The sequence below is a fragment of the Lissotriton helveticus genome, chromosome 6 (genome assembly GCF_964261635.1).
Source record: "Lissotriton helveticus chromosome 6, aLisHel1.1, whole genome shotgun sequence".
Lineage (NCBI taxonomy): Eukaryota > Metazoa > Chordata > Amphibia > Caudata > Salamandridae > Lissotriton > Lissotriton helveticus.
The window spans coordinates 649,494,719-649,508,948 of NC_136067.1; the positions used below are offsets into that span (position 1 = coordinate 649,494,719).

The 14,230-nt window shown below is 40.8% G+C and overlaps 1 protein-coding gene across 1 annotated transcript in view; it reads left to right on the forward strand.

Annotated features, from left to right (window-relative positions):
* Positions 1–14,230, forward strand: part of LOC144762435 (dynein axonemal heavy chain 5-like) — a 1,437,549-nt gene that overhangs the window by 649,623 nt on the left and 773,696 nt on the right. Inside the window, exon 45 of the mRNA XM_078647616.1 lies at positions 11,601–11,825. Within this exon, the coding sequence (XP_078503742.1) occupies positions 11,601–11,825 (225 nt within the window). The remainder of the gene's footprint in view (positions 1–11,600; positions 11,826–14,230) is intronic.

The window sequence follows — 14,230 nt, forward strand, 5'->3', positions numbered from 1 at the left end:
TGATACAAATATTCAAACAAATTGATCTGGCAAACACATCAGATCATTAGATTCAACAAACATTTCAACGTTCCCCAGGTAAGCACACATTCTTGTCATTCTTAGATTTCCTAGTGTTGTTTCACCAAGGTCTTGCCTTCTAATTGTGAATTTGGCACAATCCATTAAATGCAAAGCTTTTCGGTATGAAACATATTTTTTAGTTTAGGGTCCTCACAGCATGTTCTTTGCCTGAGATCATGTGCTCAGCCATGCCTATTCTTGTGACTTGCCTATCTAGCTCTTCTTTTATAGGGTTGAGATGTAATGATAAGTTGATTATCTTCCCATCGTTTGTGCAAAGACTGCCATTCATCTTCAGCAACAGGGATTTCATGTAGGGTTCACCGTCCTCTGTAATATTGGAGCCAGCAGGCTCTCAATCAGTGCAGCAGCTCCCTCTTCCTTCTTACTTGGCTTTTGGAATGGAATGAAAGTCTCACTTTGTTAGAGTGACCTTTGACAATTTTCACAGAGCACTGTGATATGTCGCAAGGCTCTGTAGCGGCAAGGTGTAAAGGCAGCCTTGACCTGCCTCCACTCGCCTACAGGTACACCAGTGCAACATCGCTAGCAGCAGTTTTGTTGTTCAGAACCTCTAGGGCAGCTGACCAATTAGTTGGATTCAGCCATTCCTTTATGGGATAATTTGCATATATACCATCAAACTTGTATCATATATCTTCAGCTTAGTGTTGTACATCTTGGGATAGTTTGTGGCCAAAGTCGTAATTTTGTCAGGAGTCATGGGGACTGATGAGGCATTTCTAACAGGCTTTCTCAAAATAGGACAAGTGGCCTGTCGAGCAGGTCATATCAGACTGACACCATGAACATATTTGCAGCCAAGTGGGACAGTACCTCATCCCAGCTGCTGCTATGGGGCCAGTGTCAGTTTTGGCCACCCAAAACTCAGTGCTGGTCTGTCACCCATAGGGAACCAAGAGAAGGCAGTCCCACCATTCTGATATCTGGCAGCCTTTTCACACCGACAAACTAATGGCTGGTCCCATCATCTCTCATTCTGGCAGCTTCTAGGTGTTATCCCTCAGTGCAAGCTTTTAGCCACTCACTTCCAGCAGAGCCCTTGGGTGAACCCCGGGGACGCTTGACATTTTGGTCCTTCACTGCATTACCACTCCATCAACCCTCCATAGGAGCTAGGGTGACACTGGAATTTCCTCAGCCCATGATAACTGGAGTCACAGTGGAGCAACAGTCACAGGTTCGATGGAGGCTCAAGAAAAAATCGTGGGCAGTAGGTATTCTTGCTGTATTGCTCATGCTTTTTTCAATCCTATCATGAAGCACACTTTTGAACATTAAATAGGCTGAATGGCCAGACTGTTTGTTTATGCATCCATCTTTGTGGATAGCACTCCAGCATCCCCCAGCAATCCTTTGTTTAAGATAACTAGATAAAAAAAGTCCCCAACTAATAATAGTTCAGATGGAACTCTTTCCTATCTGTTCCACATTTCATTCTACTAGCTCCTTGCTGAATGTTATTCTCAGTAGACTCCCACTCTCTCTGTTGAATATATATACTCACAAACATACACACAACCAAAAATTTAATATCACACACACACATGCGCGCGCAAACACACACACACACACACACACACACACACACACACACACTCCCTCTCTCTCTCTCTGTCTCTCTCTCTCTCTCTCTCTCTCTCTCTCTCTCTCTCTCTCTTACTTTCAGGATACCATTACACAGCTTTTTTCTCCCAAGTGCTATATTTAAATGAGTAAAACCAGCTTGAGTGGCACTAGCAAACCATTTTACTTATTTTTTATTTTTATTTTTTAACCACACATATATGCTACAGTAACTTGATCACTATAACTGTTTTGGTCATTTTATCAGATGTGAACTTTGCAAATCTTCATGTTTTCTATGTCTATTGTAGTCTTTCATTCCGATCATATGACCATGTAGTTTGTCTGAAACTAGGAGCGATTTTATGGTTCACAAGATTCAGTAATCCAACCATTTCTCAATATCACATACATTCCCCTTATTAATTAAGGTTCTGTTTCCATCACAAATGTTTCCTTCTTCCGCATAGTCTGTTTCCGATTTTCATTGAAGTCAGAATACTCGTATCACGTGATCGTAACACTGATTTTTGAACCCATTCAGCACCCGTACACATTTAGCAACCATTAACACTCCTGGTGTAACTTCACGTCGATTTCCAGTAAGTTTTCTCTCTATCTCACCAAGCACGTTGTTTCCCTGCTTATCGAAATGATAGCACCGTTACATGCATGTTATCGTCTTTTTTAAAAAACATCTCGGAGCACTCCTCTATATTTGATCACGCACATTGACTATTTACTCATTCTCCAAATGGCACATTTTTGTTTATCGCTAACATCACGGAGTATCATTAGCCCATATCCTCTCCTTCTTTCATATAGTCAACACGCTATACTTAATCTCCATTCACTATTTCTAACTGAACGTTCTCTATAATACTGTCAATATTCATTTGAATAACGTTTGTTTGCTTTAAATTAAAATTTTCGACAATTATGTTGTAAATATCATGAGCTTTGCAGTTTGCTAAGGTCCTGTATTGATTCATTTTTTAGGCCCCTGACGAAGGGTCTTACCCATCGACCCGAAATGCATTGGGCGGAGGAACGCTTTTTGCGTTATTTTTAAAAATTGTATATTGTGTGCTTTTAAAACTGTTATCACTCACCCCCTGGGCTTTTCATCTTGTTCGAGGCACTGACTCCCCCGCACAGCGGATTTATCGCTGCAGCGGGCGAGGTGTCTGAACCTTCTTGCCGCCATTCCCCGCCATCGGCGGGACACGCCCACTTGCCTAGGCCACGCCCCCTCCACCAGGCTCCTTCTTAAGCGCTGATCACTAGCGCCGGCCACCATACCTGATTCCTCCTGAGGCACAGCCGGTAGCAGCGCTTTTTGCGTTATTTTTAAAAATTGTATATTGTGTGCTTTTAAAACTGTTATCACTCACCCCCTGGGCTTTTCATCTTGTTTGAGGCACTGACGCCCCCGCACGGTGGATTTATCGCTGCAGCAGGCGAGGTGTCTGAACCTTCTTGCCGCCATTCCCCGCCATCAGCGGGACACGCTCACTTGCCTAGGCCACGCCCCCTCCCTACCCCGTGTCACTGGTATAAAGTATGTGTCTTTTCCGGAAGCGCAGCGGACGGGCGCAGCGTGCGCGCCGAATGCGCGCCTAAGGCAAGCCCGTCTGCGCCCGTCCGCGACCGACCGGACCAAGGGCCACCCCCCCCTGCCCCACTAAGACACTACTCGTCTGCCCAACTGTACAGTCTTCAAGGCCCTTGGCGGATTAATGATTCGGTGATCTCTCATATTGACAACCTGGGACTCACAGTCCCTACACACCCCACCTTTCTTCCCTCCCGGTCTTTCTCCCCTATGCACTCCCCTGTCTCCCGTACCCAGCACCCCACTTCACCCACTCCCGCCTCTCTATCTATCTATTATCTAAACACGCGTTCTGCTGTTAAACACTACCATGAGCTTTCTGTTCTTTTAGACCTACACAAACCTGATCTCTTATTTCTTACAGAGACCTGGTTTCGTGATAGCTCTCTTCCTTCTCTATTAGCGGCTCTCCCTGCCACCTATTACGTGCTTCGAGCAGACCGACCCGCGGACAAAGTGGGTGGGGGCGTATCTCTGATCGCTCGAAAATAACTTCTTTTTCAGCCTCTCACTTTCCCCCCTATTGGCACTTCGGACTTTTTAGTCGTCCGCTCTCTCTCTCTAAAAGTTCCTCTCACTTGCTTACTTATGTACCGTCCCCCTCAATTTTCCCAAGCCTTTCTTCCCGGGTTCCAAGAGTTGGTGGCCACCCTAGCGGTAAACAACTCTTCCGTTATGGTGCTAGGGGACTTCAACTTTTGGCCCTCGGACCCTGCAGAATGCTCTTATTCTAAAGAATTCTCTGATACTCTCCTTTCTCTTAATTTTAACTCCTAGGAGCACTCTCCCACTCATAATCTGGGTAACACTCTTGACCAGATCTGGTCTCTTAACTGTCCTATAGTGTCCCTCTCTATCTCCCCCTGCTCCTGGTCTGATCATTGTCTGATTTCTTTTTCTTTACCTCTTGACCCAATTTCTAAGCCCCCCCTTCCCAAAAATATCTGGGCACGCTCTTGGGGCCGGATTGATGCATCCTTAGTGGCTTCCACACTCCTCCCCCTCTGCCCAGACCTATTAGGATTACCGCTCTCAATCCAAGCTGATGCCATTAATACATGGCTTCAGTCAGGCTGTGACTCGATCGCACCTTTCCGACGAGTCTCCTCCAAACGGCCTAATGACTCCAATCGCTGGTTCAGTGAGGAACTTAAGATGCTGAAACTCTCAGTTCGCCACGCCGAACGAGCCTGGAGACGTCATTACTGCCCCAACCTTAAAACTCAGTACACCTCCCTCCTGTCACAGTATAAGAAAACCATTTTATCTACTAAAACAGATTATTTCTCTTCTAAAATCTTAGCAGCTGAGAATCAGTCCAAAGAAATCTTTTCCGTAGTCCACAATCTCGCTTATGCTGATAGAACCACTCTTAAACCCCCTCCCTCACAGTCTCTTTGTGACTCTTTGAATTCCTACTTTCTGGACAAAATTGTTAAAATCAAAACCAATATTTCCCCCCTTCTTCTTCCTATTGTTGTCCCCCTAGCCCCCCTGTACAGGCCCGCTTTGACTCATTTCCTCCCTTAACGGAAGAATCTTTTCTTTCTTTACTTTCCTTGGTCAAATCAGGTTCCCCGCTAGACCCCTGCCCCGCTCACATCCTTAAACTTATCTTCACAACTTGTAGGTTACCCCCACTTTCCTTTCTTAACTGTTCCTTATCTCAAGGTATTGTTCCTCCATTATTAAAAGCAGCCATTATTCTTCCTATTTTAAAAAAACCTGGTGCTGACCCCTCTGCTCCTGTCAACTTTCATCCCATCTCCTTACTTCCCTTTTTAGGGAAGGTACTTGAACGTCATGTGACCCGAGCTCTTACCATCTTCGTGGAAGATAACCAGGTTTTGGCCCCTCGTCAAGTCGGATTCCGCCCCGCTCATTCCACCGAGTCGGTGGCACTATCCGTCCTTGACAACCTTAGAGAAGGCATGGACACCAACCTTCCCCAGGCCCTGGTCCTCCTCGACCTGTCCGCCGCCTTCGACACGGTGGATCATTCCATCTTACATTCCTGTGTCAGGGCGGCTGGGGTCGGCGGGGTAGCCCTGGTATGGTTGTCCTCCTTCCTAAGGGTCCGCACCCAAGCAGTGCGGCTGGGCGACTTCTCGGCTGAGCCCTGTAAAGTGCCTTGCGGGGTCCCCCAGGGTTCCTCCCTTTCCCCATTACTTTTCAATCTTTACATTGCGCCTCTTATCTTTGCCCTCCAACAAATGGAGGTCTCCGTATTTAATTATGCGGATGACCTCCAGCTTATTTTCAACCTCTCCTCATCCCCTGACTCTATTTCTAATTTTCACACTATTATGACATTTACCTGGGACTGGATTAGCCACAACCACCTGAAACTAAACCTGGATAAAACCGAACTGGTTTTGACAGGTGGTTGTTCCAGTCCCTGGTCATCTCTCTTTTGGCCCCCCTCCTTAGGTTCCCCTCCCTCCCCGTCTCCTTCTGTCAAAGCGCTTGGCTTCAAGATTAATGATCAACTCACTCTGCACTCCCAGGTGAGTTCCGTGGTGTCCTCTTCTTTCCTCTCCCTCTGTACTATCCGTAAGGTATCTCGCTTTTTCTCTTTCCCCGCTCTAAAACTCATTGTATTGGCTATGGTTGTCTCCAGATTAGATTATGGCAACGCCTTATATTGTGGTATGCCAGCCTATAATGTTCGACGGCTGCAGCTGGTGCAGAACCAGGCCGCTCGCCTAGTCTATAAATTGTCCAAGTCACATCACGTCACCCCGCTTCTAAAATCCCTTCATTGGCTCCCTATTCGTGAGCGCTCACTGTTCAAAATGGGTTGCATTACCTTCCAGGCCCAGTCAGGATCCGCTCCCTCCTTCATATCCTCTGAAATTAAAGCGTATAGACCTGTGAGGGAATTGAGATCTTCTTCCCAACATCTGTTGATTGTCCCCCGATTTCGCCGTAAAAAATGGGGAGGTTCCAAATTCTCCACTATTGCCCCTAGTTTTTGGAATTCACTTCCGCTTTACCTTAGGTCTCTCACTGAATATTCTCAGTTTCGAAAAGCTCTTAAAATGTTTCTTTTTTCACGAGCCTTTCCCCAATAATTTTCATCTGTTTCCGGTCCTTCCCCCCCCGCTAATTGAGGCTCAGTGTACCATAGCGCCATGAAACCGTAAGGTGTACGTGCGCGCTATAAGTGATTTAAACTTAAACTTAAACTTAATAATGTTTATAAATGGATTGTTAGAAAAATAATGCTATACAACCTTATGAAACAAAATAAGGAAAGAAAATAATCAGCAAATAAAAATTGAAATGATTTCATGATATACATTTTGGACTTTAGATTATTGGAAGAAACCAAAAAACTTTGATGAGAAGCTCCATAGCTTCATGTTTATTCGAGCGCACGTTTATGTGAAAGGTGATTCAACCTCCACACATTGGTTACCATTGTCCAAGGCACGTAAGGCATCGTGTGACATACGTTAGCGCCACCTAAAAACAGAGAATATTTTTATTTTTCAATTGAAACGAGTGCATCGGGATCAAAAACTTTTTTCATATTTGACACTTTTTGCCTACCCCATCCCGGTTGCACCAACGATTAATCATGCAACTTGATGAAATAGCACAGATGACCATAAACAAAGCCGAAACCTTAGCATTTTCATCAGAAGCAGCCAAAGACATATATGGAGACCAGAGCATTCACACCCCAAACCTCTACAGTGGCACAACTGTTACGTCAATTAGAATACATCAGCAAAAAGGAAATCAACCAAAGGCTTCACGCCACGACATTAATTCATTATCATAAAAATCAAAGGATTCCTCGGGGACTATGAATAGCCCTTAAACCGATGCTATGTAAAAATAACAAGAAATTCATTGAAAAGTGGTATCAAATTCTTAACAAATGTTCATTGGATCTCATCCTCCTAATTATTGAAGAACTAGCTAAAGTATTAAAGGAGCTCGAAGAAGAATTAGAAGGCATAAAAAGAGAATTAAATAAACATGAAGATCTCCAAAAACAACTAGATGAAATTAACATTAAACTTGACAAATATACTAAAGAGGTTAATGACCGCAAAGTACGCAAATACCGTCGAGACACTATCGATTATAAACTCGAAGAAGTCTACACATGGGCCGAAATTTATAACCAAAAGAAATGGCAACAACCACAACAAAGATCAAATACCGGATCATCTGAAGAAAGCGTAGTTTCAGAATCTGATATATCTCATACAAGGAAACCTATTCCCTCCACCTCAAAACTGCCTGAAACTCAAATACCCTCAACTCAAGTACAACAACCGGCTTTTTTAGATATAAGCCCCGCGGCAAATGCTCCACCACAAACAGGAAAACAAGGAGAGGAAAGAGAAACAGAAGAAGAACGAGTAAGGCGAGTCACAAGGAGCCAAACGAAAGTGACCTAGTCATCAACATTTCCAATAAACAACTCACTAATACTCAGATGATGATCTTAAACAAAGGAACTTCATTCGTCCCTACATATAGATCAAACCTGCCGGAAACCGAAATAGCCTTATTCAAATTCTTCCAAATCTGAAATTACGATATTTTTTCAAGACAAATGAGAACATCACAGAGAGTGAACCAGAAACCGACACCAAAGCGTTTAAACCAAAAAGTACGTTTTGCGCACCTACAACTCACAAAACCATTGAAGCATATGAAAGAACGGTTCTTACAGAACTTCAAAAGATCAAGTTTGCAAAACCCAAGAGAACAAATCTATCATCACGAGAATGGAATATCCTCAAAAGTTTAAGTCAAGACAAAGAACTTACTTTTCAACGAGCCAATAAAGGGGGAGCTCTTATTATAATGGATACAAACTACTACATTCAATGTGTGAACACACATGTTCAAGATGTTCACACTTACATACCACTTGATTCCGATCCAACCAATGAGTACAAAAAAACTTTACAACAGATAATTGATCATGCCCTCGAAATGAAATGGATTGAGAAAAAGACCCATCAATTTTTTGTGACAAAATACCCAAGGCGTCCTAAACTTTACATGTTACCTAAAATTCATAAGGACTGTAAGAATCCACCATTCAGACCAATAGTCTCTGCCTGTGGCTCAATCTCCGAACCCATAGGAAAATACATTGATTGGTATCTTCAAACCATTGTTCAAAAAGGAAGTACTTACATAAAGGATACCACAGCATTTCTCAAACTTCTTAAAGATGTCATTCTATCCACAGATTGCGACTACTGGCTATGTACTGTAGATGTCACTTCACTCTACACCTCAATCCCTCACAATGAAGGCCTCGAGGCCTTAGAATGGAGCTTAGTCAACGAAGAAATTGAGGACACTCAGAAAGTATTCTTATTAGAACTGATGCACTTTGCTCTTTTCCATAGTTACTTCGAATGGCAAGGCCACTTTTTTAATCAATGCAATGGGACATCAATGGGCTTCGGGGGGGCTCCCTCTTATGCCTGTATATATATGTCAAAATTCGAAACTGACTTCATTTTGAACAACCCTGACTGGCAAAACAATTTGATTATCTTCAAACGTTTCATTGATGATATATTCATCCTATGGCGGGGAGACAAAAATCAACTTGAAAGGAACATCGCCATCATGAATACACGAAACGAGAGAATCAAATTCACCCACAATATCAATCATGAATCTATCGTTTTCTTGATGTGAAGGTCAACATTACAGATTTCCAATTCACAACTCAAGTGTACACTAAACCAACAGACCGGAACTCGAGTCTCCTATTTCAAAGTTTTCACCCTGATACGCACAAAAAGCATCTGCCAACCTCCCAGTTGATCACACTAAAAAGGATAACATCAGATCCGAGACAACTTGAAATAACATTCAAAGAACAAATCTCGAGGTATCAACAAAGAGGGTATCCTGTCGATATCCTCCAAGAATCAATCAAAAGAGTACAAAACATTCCCAGAGAGAATTTGTTGACACCCAAAATCACTATTCCAGAAAAGAAAACAGTATGCGTTTTAAAATATTCCACAGAAGCCACAACGATCAAAAGAATAATCAGTAAACACTGGAGCCTAATCAACACGGAACCGGATTTAAAAGATCTTTACAGTGACCGCATCACATTCGCTTTTCAGAGATCAAAAAACTTGAAAGAAATCCTAACGACTTCAAAAAATCACTCACAAAGGAATGTCTAGATGCCTCAATTGTATTCATTGCAACAATGTTTTGGTCGGCAATAAATTTATGCATCCAACTCAAGGATACGAAATTGAGTTACAACATACTAGTACATGTGACACCAAAAACACTATATACGCAATCAAATGTCCCTGCGAAAAAACTTATGTTGGCCAAACCGAGAGAAAAATCAAAGTTCGTATAACAGAACACAAGAGCAATATCCGTATGCACAATACCAAATCAACCATAGCTACCCATTGGATAGAAGCGAAACATCAAATATCCCAATTGAGATTCACCATTTTGGAGGTAATTCCGCAACGCAGCGACATGGACCCAACAAAACAGAGACTTAAAGCGGAATTCTTCTGGATAAAACAACTGAATACTCTACAACCTACAGGAATGAATGATCGTATTGAGTACTCTTGCTTCTTATAGATAGCATGACTAAAGGACTATTCTTCTCCCCACACCACCCAGTTAATCATTACACATATTTGACTTCTATTTAGTAATGAAAAATTTCCTAAACGTTGATACTAATGATTGAAGATGTATTCACTGGTTTTTTGTTCATATCTATTTTACTTATTTTTTATTTTTATTTTTTAACCACACATATATGCTACAGTAACTTGATCACTATAACTGTTTTGGTCATTTTATCAGATGTGAACTTCGCAAATCTTCATGTTTTCTATGTCTATTGTAGTCTTTCATTCCGATCATATGACCATGTAGTTCGTCTGAAACTAGGAGAGATTTTATGGTTCACAAGATTCAGTAATCCAACCATTTCTCAATATCACATACATTCCCCTTATTAATTAAGGTTCTGTTTCCATCACAAATATTTCCTTCTTCTTTTTATCTTGCACGTTATTCACATTTTGACTCCCGCATAGTCTGTTTCCGATTTTCACTGAAGTCAGAATACTCGTATCACGTGATCGTAACACTGATTTTTGAACCCATTCAGCACCCGTACACATTTGGCAACCATTAACACTCCTGGTGTAACTTCACGTCGATTTCCAGTACGTTTTCTCTCTATCTCACCAAGCACGTTGTTTCCCAGCTTATCGAAATGATAGCACCGTTACATGCATGTTATCGTCTTTTTTAAAAAACATCTCGGAGCACTCCTCTGTATTTGATCACGCACATTGACTATTTACTCATTCTCCAAATGGCACATTTTCTTTTATCGCTAACATCACGGAGTATCATTAGCCCATATCCTCTCCTTCTTTCATATAGTCAACACGCTATACTTAATCTCCAATCACTATTTCTAACTGAACGTTCTCTTTAATACTGTCACTATTCATTTGAATAACGTTTGTTTGCTTTAAATTAACATTTTCGACAATTATGTTGTAAATATCATGAGCTTTGCAGTTTGCTAAGGTTCTGTATTGATTCATTTTTTAGGCCCCTGACGAAGGGTCTTACCCATCGACCTGAAATGCATTGGGCGGAGGAATAATGTTTATAAATGGATTGTTAGAAAAATAATGCTATACAACCTTATGAAACAAAATAAGGAAAGAAAATAATCAGCAAATAAAAATTTAAATGATTTCATGATATACATTTTGGACTTTATATTATTGGAAGAAACCAAAAAACTTTGATGAGAAGCTCCATAGCTTCATGTTTATTCGAGCGCACGTTTATGTGAAAGGTGATTCAACCTCCACACATTGGTTACCATTGTCCAAGGCACGTAAGGCATCGTGTGACATATGTTAGCGCCACCTAAAAACAGAGAATATTTTTATTTTTCAATTGAAACGAGTGCATCGGGATCAAAAACTTTTTTCAGCTTCAACAGTGTTCCCATTGCTATTAGGGAGGACTGTCTCTATCACAGTGGCTGAGGAAGGTAGTGAGCCATATCGACGACCATTATATTAAATCGAGGTTAGATGGTGAGCTAAAAAATAGTAAATATATGTTTACCTAAATATACTTGCCTTGATGATATAATTGTAGGCAACGCAGTTGATGCTATATATTTATAGGTGGGTATCATTTACCTAGATATAGAAGCATGCAAATCTAAGGAAACCTTATCTTTTGTTACTTAAAATAAATGTTCGCCTTTGTGAATATTTGAGATTTTATATATTTTCTTATGTTTCTCATTACATAGTACCCATCCCAAGTTTCATTACTTGGCTTACTGTACCTTTGGACAAAGGACTGTGAAATTGCTATTTCTGAAATGAAACAAGATCGCAAGGCACTGACCAGTGCTATCAAAAAGTACTCTGCCATGGTCAACAGACTGTCAGCCATTGTTTCCAAGGGCACCTGGAGAGGTACAGAAGAACCTGTGAGCCACTGTCAGAAGCTGAAACTGGAAAACATGATCTTGGTATGTCCAATTCACTGCTGTATATTCCAGTGTGCTTTCACTAAATTGCTGAAGAAGATGTGTATATCTTGCTTGTATTATCATGCCAATACATTCCCGCTTTGTTAGACAGAAACTGCAGTATCTTTCTTTTAGGACTTTACCTAAATTTCCATGTATGAGTGATTTGTCACAGTTGGTACGGCACTGAAACTCTGACATATTTTTGTTTAAACTGCTAAATTGTTTTTTATATCACGTACACTTAAGAATATGCATCTCCAAAAAACAAAGCAAAACTCCTACTAAGAAAATAGGTTCTGCCAGAATGTATTCCACTGCCCTTGTGCCTAAGCAATTTTATTCTCAAATAAAGGACAGTTGAACTTCTTACACCACTGTTCTCAGTATGAGGGAGGCTAAACATTCTTACACTTGTGATTCATTTTATCCCAACAACCTTCATAGCATGTTAAACTAACTTACTCTTTCATCCATTCCCAGCAAAATGTTCTCTGGGTCAGAGTTCAGGTTTTTATTAATAATATAACTGATACATCAGAATACATCGAACCTAACACCTCCATCGCGTCTGACATACGGGAAGATTTTAAGGGACGGAGTTGTTATCCTCATTGTACATGGATGACACTAAGTATTAGACTTGATTGTGTGACAAGACATGTGATAGCTGTAACCATGTTTGCAATACCAGAAAATAATTGTCAACTGTATTCTTAAAATGCTGTATTTGAATTTTTGAAAGTATGTGATTTTGTTTATTTACTGTGTAAATCTTTCTATCCTTGTAATTTTATTAGTATGTACAACAAAAGGAGGGTATATAATCTGAACTTTATACATATAGAACACATTAGATAATGCCTCAGATGTCTCTTCTCAGATGATAGAGGGCTCAATGTACAATACAAGACAAGCATGTATTAAATAGTTATAATTTATGGGAAATTATTGAAAAATCAAAGTGCCCTCTACTGTTCTCTGGAATAAGTTGAGGTATATTTCGGCCATTGGGGTTGTGTGTTGAGATATACTTCTATGTCCGTACGCTGTCTATACGCAGTATGAGATCATGCTACCAAATCTCTGATGTGGGGACCATCGTAGACAACTAACATAGTAATCTTCGCTAATGCTACCCACACCCACAAGACAAAAGTCATCAACCTTCTGGCTTGACCATACCAGGTATAAGTTTCCAGCTCTAACATCCCTAATCTGGCTTAAGTTGGAGAATTCACAGGATCAACTTTCTTTTGTGACATATGCATGGTAGAATATGTGACTGTACTTGAAATATGTTACTTTAAATATGTAATTGGGAGTTATCTGCATTTCATACCCATATAAGCTTACTAGCATGGTGTCCCCATCATTATTCCGCCATAGTCTTGTGTTTAAATACAGCATGGTCAGCTACGTCTTTCATCATACTGAGGTCAGTAAATTGAGAGAGCAGTTGGAAACATCAGAAGTATCATATTGTAAGGAAAGACTATTTGTAGTGGTTGATCACTTTTTCTGTTATTTTTTTGCTATCTTGCTTGGAGACTTTATGCATCATGACACTCCCAAATGATATCACATTGTGTGTGAACTTTTCATGAAACGTACTGTACGTTGCTTTCACCAAACGGGTTTGTTTAACTCTCCAAGTAAGTTGGTGCAGAAATGGTGTGCTATTTATATGTCATTTGTGGGCTACTGTGTACTTACATCACGCACATTTATGACCAAAGTGTATGACTCCATGAGACTGGTGCTGTATTTTGGCTGGACTCTAGTTTAAAAGTTCTACTGTGACACATAGCAAGGAACAGTGTGTTGTAATGTAGTAAAACCTCTTATTATATATTAGCTAAGTTCCCCCTAATTGTGCCTTGTAAGCTTACAGGGTTGGGTGCTTAATATATAAAGGTTTAGACAGTAAACAAAAATTAGCCGCCGCTATAAAAAGCTGTTTGTCACTGCACTGGTGAAACTACATTTTCTAAGAACAGACCTTTTTATAATTAAAATCCTAATTTCTAGAACTTCACCTGGGAAACTCATAGGACAATTGCTCAAAGTTATTTTTCACTTGTTAATAAAAATCAAATTCAGTGGCGAAAGCAGAGTTTTGATAAATTTAATGGTAAATCAAAACTTTAAATCTCTACCTAAGAGCAAGCTGGTTTAGAAAACCTTTGTTCACTAGCATTCCCCGGAGTCTGCAATACACATCCAGGAATGGCTTCTAATGATTGACTAACTGGAGGACAGTGGCTTGCATCCAGGGATAGGAAAGGTGAAGTAATTTATCAAGGCTAGTCATCTGGGATAGCACCAGGAAGAGAGGCAACACAAATGACAAAATTATCAGTTATTCCTTTTGAAGTGGGGATCTCTAATTAAGCTTCTCAGGA